The sequence below is a fragment of the Athene cunicularia genome (assembly GCF_003259725.1).
Source record: "Athene cunicularia isolate RWA chromosome 9 unlocalized genomic scaffold, athCun1 chr9_part1, whole genome shotgun sequence".
Classification (NCBI taxonomy): Eukaryota; Metazoa; Chordata; class Aves; order Strigiformes; family Strigidae; genus Athene; species Athene cunicularia.
In genome coordinates this window covers 1,673,225-1,681,114 of record NW_020799110.1, presented here as the reverse complement: position 1 = coordinate 1,681,114, position 7,890 = coordinate 1,673,225, and the positions used below count along the sequence as shown (strand labels likewise).

Below are 7,890 nucleotides of genomic sequence, written 5' to 3'. Positions count from 1 at the left end.
GTTTCTGTTCCTGCTCTTTTCACCCTCTCTTCCTCCTCCTCACAAGAAACCAATTCTCACTTTTCTTAAATCACTTCCTCCTTTCCTTGTCGTTCATCTCCTCCCCTGCTTTGCTCCCCGCCGGCGCTGGCTCCACGCTGAGCTCTGTTGGCTCTCCCTTTTTGCATTCATCCACTAAGATATATCCAGGCAGTCAATGCCAAGAGGCTATTTGTGTGCAAATAATCAGAGACAGCACCTTCCCTGCTGCCATCCAGAAGGTCCTGGGCATGTTTTTCCTCCTGACCTGTCCTCTATCTCTCGTAACGCTTCCCCTCATCAGGGATCAGGGTGCAGTTGCAGAAGAGGCCCCATATTTAACAGTGTGCCAGCAGGAGCCCGAAGGGCACCACCGCACCGCAGCCATGAGCCGAGCCTGCTTTGGTACCCCGTGTCTGCTTGGGCAGAGGAAAACAGCCTTCAGGTCCACGTGCCCGGGCAGCAGCGGGGGACCCCAGCAGAGGGTCCCTCGAGAAGCCACCACGGTGAAGAGATACAGCCAGGCACAGCCCCCGGGATGCTGCACCATGAGTAATGGAAGTGAAAATGGTTGGGAACGTCCTCATCGACTGGGATGGACACAAAAAAAAAAAAGAAAAAAGAGAAGTTCGCTCTCCAAGTTTGTCCATGACCTAGTTTCCGAGCAGACCAACATATCCACTCCCCATCTGCGTGGACAGCAGCAGGTCAACTCCACTAACTGCCCCCGTGTCCTGCCCTGAGCCCGTCCCAGGGCGGCTGCAGGTCCAGGCACCGCGGACACGCGGTCGTGTGATGGATTCCTCTGCAAAACGCCGCTGGGACAGGACGAATCTGCTTCTTGGTGAGGTTTGGTAAACAATCCTCTGCTGGTCAGCTGCAGAGGTATGAGGATTGCACAAAGTCTGACAGACAAAAACCTGAGCGTGTATTGATGCATGAGAATGTGTTCCTTGTGAAAGGAAAAAAAGAAAAGCAGAAGATGATTTATAACAGCCTAATTGTGCTTAAAACAACTTGTACCCAGCTAGTTGGATGAAAGGGAGCCCAAAGGAGACCAAGGAAAGAACAACCCTTAGGTCAACCTGACATTTGTTGTCCAGCCTATGGGAAAATATTCTCATAAAAACAGACTTTGTAGCCATAAGAAGAGAAAAAGTCAACGGGGAGGATGTTTCTGGTTGCCGTGATGTGACGACAGGACCGTGGCTGCCAGCGGCGGCGAAGCCCCAGCAGCAGCCAGAGACGCTCCCTCCTGTAACCCCGATCCCAATTCCCGCTGCCGTGCGAGAACCTCAGATTTCCACATGAAAAAAAGAAAAATTTGAAACCCCAAGTTGTGTGTCTGCTACTAAGGTTTTGGATACCGGGAAGCACGAAGTCTCTTGGTGCATTAAGCTTTGTCGAAGCCTCATGACTCGACGCCTGGGCCACGGCGTGAGGCCTCAGCCCTCGGAGCTGCGGCGTCGACTTCCCCCTTCCAGCAGGAGACGACCCTGGGCCAGACTGTGACCACCCTGCCACGACACCAACAGCAAAACAGTCTCATTGGCCTTGTCCCGCTCTGCTTTTCCCAGCAAAGTTGAGAGGAAAGTTGGGTTTTTCCCCCCAGCGGTGAGAAAACTCCGAGAGCTGCAGAAATCCCGTGGAAGTCCCTGGGAGAGGCATGCAGCACAAGCTCCCGCAGCCCGGTGCCAAGACGTGTCTCGCTGCGTCGATTTACGGTCTCAGTCATCACCGCTGCCACTTCTAAACCCTCCTGCACCAAGTTTGGAAGTTATATAAACCGATTGCAACACACGGGCACCAGAAGCCAGGGCACGTAATCATGGGGCAGTATAATCCTGGCTAGAAGGGGTTTTTTACCCCCCAGCGAGGACGTTGCAGGCGGAGGAACAGGTTGCTCAGGAAGCTGTGCAGGCTCCACCCTTGTGGGTTTTCAAGAACAGGCTCAGCAAAGCCCTGAACTACCTCGTCTGATCTCGGAGCTGACCCCGCTTTGAGCAGGAGGTTGGTCTAGACACCTCCCGAGGCTCCTTCCCCCTTGAAGGGCACCTCCTGAGGAACCTCCCCACTACGATCGCCCACCGCTGCCACGTTTCCTCAGGCCACGTCCCTGAACACCTCCTGCAGGGCTGCCCCAGCGCAGCAGCCCTCAAGCACCTGCAAGGAGGGGATGGGGAGCAGCCCCCGCTCCAAGATTATTATTCTTTGAAGAAATCTGGAAGCTCGCCAGCCCCAAACCTCACTGGTACAAGATTCAGGCCAAAATAGACGCAGAGCTGGGGTCCCTACCAGCGTGTTTTACAGCCCAACCAGGCTGAGTCAGGACCGTGGTTGCTCTTCAGATGTGGCCCCATCTTTCAGCGTCACCCATGTCCGCACCTGAACCACTGCCTCCAGACCCGGCAGGGTCCCCAAATAGCCGTGGAGGTTAGCGGAGCCCCCCGCGATGCCCAGGGCACACACACCACGTCTTGCAGCCCATTCTGGTTCCCCGCAGGCCTGGAAGCGCCGAGCACAGCCCAGAAGGTCGCTCTCACCACACGTCCCCGTCGCCGTCCCCCCACGCCAGCCGCGCGTTGCGCTGATCGGCTTTTCATAACGACACGGCTCTGCCCCCAGCATGTGTCATCACCTGCAATTTCAGTAATGACACAGCGAGATCCTTATCACAAATACTCGTTTTCCAGCTAGTTTCGTCCTCGAATTCTTAACAAGTGACACCACCAAAAGCGGGGCAAGAAAACACTATCATTTATTCCTACCAGGGCAAGCCCGCAGGGTGGCCGCGGTACAGCCCCGCGCAGGGCGCTGCACATCCACGGACAGGGCCAGCCCCAGCCCCAGCAACCTCCCGCGCAGATTCAGGCAAAGGCCAAGTTCAATAACAACCAGGAAGGGGGGAAGTGGGAGGGGTGGGAAATGTGGTGACAGACATTTAAATAGACCAGCTGCGATGGCCCTGTGAGGGTTTCACTTCGGTTATATTTATGTCGTTTTAATATACACAAACACGCACGGGAGAATCGCAGCAGCCCCCCAACGCGAGCAGGAGCAGTCCCACGGGTTCGGATCAGGCCCATTCCCGCCTGATGTTCCTCTTCCGGGGCAGCTCCAGAGCAGGATTTGATAATAACCAGTTGCTCAGAGGACTCTGCTGAGACGCCCCATGAGCAACTGGTGCTATGGAAGGAGCTGCCACGAGGCACGTAGGAGGCAATTAACAGCCAGCTCGGTGATTAGGGGCACGCTCTGTTCCCACCACGCTCTGCCCCGATGCCCACACGGCTCCGCAGGCAGCCCCGGGGCAGGTTGGAAGCCAGAAGTGATGCTCCACTAGCCCCGGGAGAGCTACGGATGGACAACAAGAGGGTTATTGATGTCTGCCGTGCATCAGCAGCACGCGGCGACAGCCTCTGCCCGTCCTCCGCTGCCGCGGACCAGCCGCGTCCAACTCCGGCCAGCACATCCCCGCGGCCAGCCGGGCTCCCAACAGCAGCAACAACACGAGCTATGGCGCCAGAGTTCCACGGGCACAAAAGGGGAAATCGGGTCCTGCGCACAGGACCACGTCACCGCGCGCTGAGGAGCTGCTAATTTGATAAGCCTCTCCTTGTACACTTGGAACAGGTTGGCATGGAAACAACATAAATATTTTCAGTACGTTGTCAGCAGAGTGTTGCCGGAGCTCGTTATCACCCGTCCCCGCAGCCATTTCAAGGCGCTCACAAGGAAAGTCTATAAAGGTGAGAAGGTTCAGAAATATCCACCCCGGGAGCATCAGCGGGCAGCGAGCGCAGGAGCACCCAGCGCCCAGCCCCCGGCCTGCAGCGTGGGGGGGACGGCCCCCGAGGGCCAGAACCCCCTTGTGCCATCCAAGGGAAAACCAGACCCGATTCCCCCGACGACAGCTCGAGAACAGGGGGAAAGCGCCGAGGCCCCGCGGGGGGCTCTGCAGCCCCCACGGCGCCCGCCCCAACAGAGGCGCTTCCCCGCTCTCGGGGCCGATCCCGCCTCCCAGGCTTGTCCCCTTCAGTCTCAAACCGGGGGAACTACTGAGCACAAAAGCCACAAGAAGAGCAACCCTTATTCCAACCCTTTGTCTCTTGAGTAAATCCTAAATCTCAGTTCTGAAGTAACTCCAGCGTAAAGACACTTCCAAAACACACGCAGAGCTGCAACCGTAACGGAACCGCCTCGGACATCGGGCTCGCGCTGCCAGAGCGGCTCCCAGCCCCAGTTGCCCCCCCCGGATGCTGCCCCCTGCTCCCAGGGACGGCGAGGCCAGGCACCAGCGAGGGGCTGCAGTGTGTATAAACAATTAGAATTGCACTTTTCCACCCCAATTCCACTACGGCCAGACCAAAGGTGGAGGCGAGCCCCCCGCCCCCTCGCAGCACCAGGGCTGCCGAGCGATGGCTTTGGCACCTGCAGGAAAACCCAGTTACCACGGGAAAGAAGGGAAGGCAGATTTAGCAGCTCTGGAAAGGAGACACCCTCGCTTTACGTCATCATCAGCCACAACCAGCTTTACCTTTCCAGAGGTATCTCCTCAGGAGGCAGCGCTACAGCCGGGAGCAGCTCCTCCACATCACACATCCCAGCTGGCAACTCCCATCCCACCACCTCTCCTCCACGCTAAACCCCCTCAGATTTGAGCTCTGCCCTGCGCTGCCAAGAGCCTCAGAAGAGATTGGGAGTTAACTGGAACCAGCTGCTTGGACCTTCCCCCTCCTCTCGCCTACCAGCTGTTTTATCTCCTGCAGGTGATTCTGAGTGAGCCAGTGGGGCAGAAACAGGCAGGAGAGCTGGTGGGAGTGAATGATTCTCCGCCATGGCAAAACACATTTGTGTTCGGCCCTGGTCAGAAAGTGGATATGGAGCAGGTTATCGCAGGAGCGCAGCTCCAGGCTCAGTTTAAGGTTTGCTGCTGAGCTGCAGAGGCAAAAGGCCCCGAGTCTGGAGCTGCCTTCCCAGCCCAGACACCCACCAGCCCGACCTGCCTCGGCCACACCTGCGCTAATAAAGCAGGCGAAGCTTTCCTAACGAGGTAAAGAACATCCTGTGAAGGCCCTGAGGAGGACAGGGCATCTCGGGTACCTCGAACTCGGGCTGAGCAATTAGAAAGCATCAAAGTTAATCTTGCTGGGCTGTAACGTCGTCTCTTGCCACGTAACTGAAATGTCGTAACGCCTTTGGTAAGGCAGCCGGGACCTGAGCCCGTGACAAGCTTCTAATAACTGGTGGAACGAGCCCAGGTGATGTTGGGTGAGGTGGCTGTGGGGTGGCCCGGTGGCTAGTGAGTGCCTAGCGCCGGCCCCACGGTGCTTCAGAGATTCCCCAGAGGAAAACCAACCTGAGCTGGTGTTGGGAGGGGCAGGGGATGGCTGCAAACACCACTCACTCGTTTCTGTCCCTCACCACTGCTACAGCTACGGAAGAGCAGCGAGCCGAGCACAGCTGCCTGGAAAACACAAAAAATACCCTGATTAAAGGAGGGATTATGTGTTGGCAATTATTTTAACGTATCAATCATTTAAAAATTAATTTCATATCGTTGTGACATTAACACAAATTGTCGTCCTTTTGGTCAAATTTTAAAAGCTCATCAAAAAGAGGCTTTGTCTGGGGTTTTCTTTTCCAAGAAATCTGTTCCTCAGAGCTACGGGGACTGGTGGCACGTGCCTGGGCTCGATGGCACAGGCCTGCTGGCTACTGGCAGCGCCTGGGTGGCCACAGTGGCAAAAAAAGGGATAAACTGGACATCCCGGGAGGGGCTGGGAAGCCACCCAGCTCCAAACCCTGCCGGGCTGCGGGCCGTACTAACCTCTTCCTGATTTTACTTGGGGCTGACTTAGAAAATGATGTCTTTGTGTTGTCCTCTTTAATAATCCAAACCAGGAGCAGGATGTTAATTTTGTAATCTGTCCCAATCTTTCTGAAACACAGTAATAAAAAATAGTGCTTGGGAGAATTCTCTTATTTAATATACTTGGGATGAAAATTTTCTGGTTCTGATTATCCAAAAATGGCCCATCCTTAAGATTTCGAGATCAGGGCATAAGCAATTTTCCAGCCCCTCTAATATGCACAGAACGCAACTGAAATCACACACACACACACACACACACACGCATTTTCAAACATGAATATTTACTAACATAAATAAACAGTGTTTTATCACAAAAGGCACAGATTTTCAACTATAAACAATGGAAAAATATTTACAATTTGCACATACATAATCAAACAGCAAGTGCACAATTGGTCACTTCAGATCTTCTTTTCTATATTTTGAGATTTAGTTCCTTCCAAGCAAGTAATTTAACCAGTTCTGCAATGTCCTTTTTTTTTTTTTTTTCCTCCACAAAACCTGCTACCCATGCCAGATAAGAGAGTTTATTAAAATGAATAATTCAGCAGCACGAGTTTTCAAATGGAGACAGTGTTGCTAACTTCTTCATATTGGATAATAAAATAAGGGTAGCTCTGATCATCGTTAAAAATGACAAAAATCTGAGGCTCAAAGTAATTGTCCACACAAGAGTCGTAGAGGTCGCTGGTGATGCTGCCGGGGTTGACCGGCGGAGGTCTCCTCATGGTGTGGTTTCCCACCGTGTACCTTCCGGTCAGTACTTTCGCCAGGAACATGTAATGAACTCCTCTGGGGGACCTTTTGGAGAAGTTGTGGGAATAACTCGCTTTTCTGGCAAAGTAACTGCCCTGCCCAAACATGGTGGCATGCTTCCCGCAGACGCGCGGGTCGAAGTTGTGCTTGCAGATCCCATCCACCACATCCTGGGAGGTGCCATGGAACAAATGCCTTTCGTTCATTATCCTGTCGAGCCCAGTCATTTTTTTGGACATGTATTCCTTTTTCCTGGAATAGAAAATGGAAAGTGAAGATGAGTATTCACTGCAGATCTGCAAGGGAAAAGCGGTTTTCACTACAGCTCTTCACATATCAGTTTTATCCGCTGAAACAGTAAAGCTGTAAGAGGAGAGGGGAAAACATTTCTGTAGGGATAGCAGAGTGGGTCTTGCACCCTCACAAAAAGCTTTTGTCTGAAATTAAGTATTTTGGAAAGGTCTTGAGCTGATACTGCTGGAGGCAGAGCGCTCTCCCCTGTTCAATAATCCAAAATAGGAGCAGGATGTCAATTTTGTAATCTCTCCCAATCTTTCTGAAATACAGTAACAAAAAGTAGTGCTTGGGAGAATCTCTTAATATACCCGGGATGAAAATTATCTGGTTCTGATGATCAAGAAATGGCCCATCCTTAAGATTTCACAAGATTTTGGCAGCAAAGCGGCTTGAGAAGCGCCTGATCACCTTGGGAAATCTTCCTCAGGGTGAAAACAACCGCCCTGCAAAAATTAAACACCTCTAGAGCTTGTGAAGAGACCTCAGAGAGGAGGTACTAGGAGACGGGGTGGGGGTGAAGATGCTCTAGACCAGCACAAACGCTGTATGAAAGTCTCTGCTCGCACAGCCCATCCCTCGCCCCCTCCTGAGCTCCCGCCTTTCTCGAGAAGGGAGAGGGAATCCACAGTCTAACTGCAGCTCAGTTACGGTCAGCAGATGGAAACTTTCAGCCACAGCATCTCTGGTTGGAACGGGACTGACCGAGACAGGATCTCGTCTCTGTGAGGCCACTGGAAGGCCCCGGGCGGTCGCCGTGTTCCGGGGAACCAGGGCACTAGTGGCTGTCCTCAGTACAGATTATCTGATGCAAATTCCTCCTAGTTCAGCTTGAAAGGGAATGGGAAGATTTTTCAACCAGATACCCTAGATCTGTTTTGAAGTTTCTGTGAAGACACATTTGACAGCAGTTACCAGCAGACAGTATGTTAAACCTCTTACACAGG

The 7,890-nt window shown here is 53.3% G+C and overlaps 1 protein-coding gene across 3 annotated transcripts in view; it reads right to left on the bottom strand.

The window, feature by feature from the left end:
- Positions 1-6,155: 6,155 nt before the first annotated feature.
- TIPARP (TCDD inducible poly(ADP-ribose) polymerase) overlaps positions 6,156-7,890 on the bottom strand; it is a 40,690-nt gene continuing 38,955 nt past the window's right edge. For all 3 annotated transcript variants that reach the window (XM_026854862.1, XM_026854863.1, XM_026854861.1), the window contains one exon: positions 6,156-6,901. In XM_026854862.1, the coding sequence (XP_026710663.1) occupies positions 6,454-6,901 (448 nt within the window). In that variant the 3' untranslated portion in view covers positions 6,156-6,453. The remainder of the gene's footprint in view (positions 6,902-7,890) is intronic.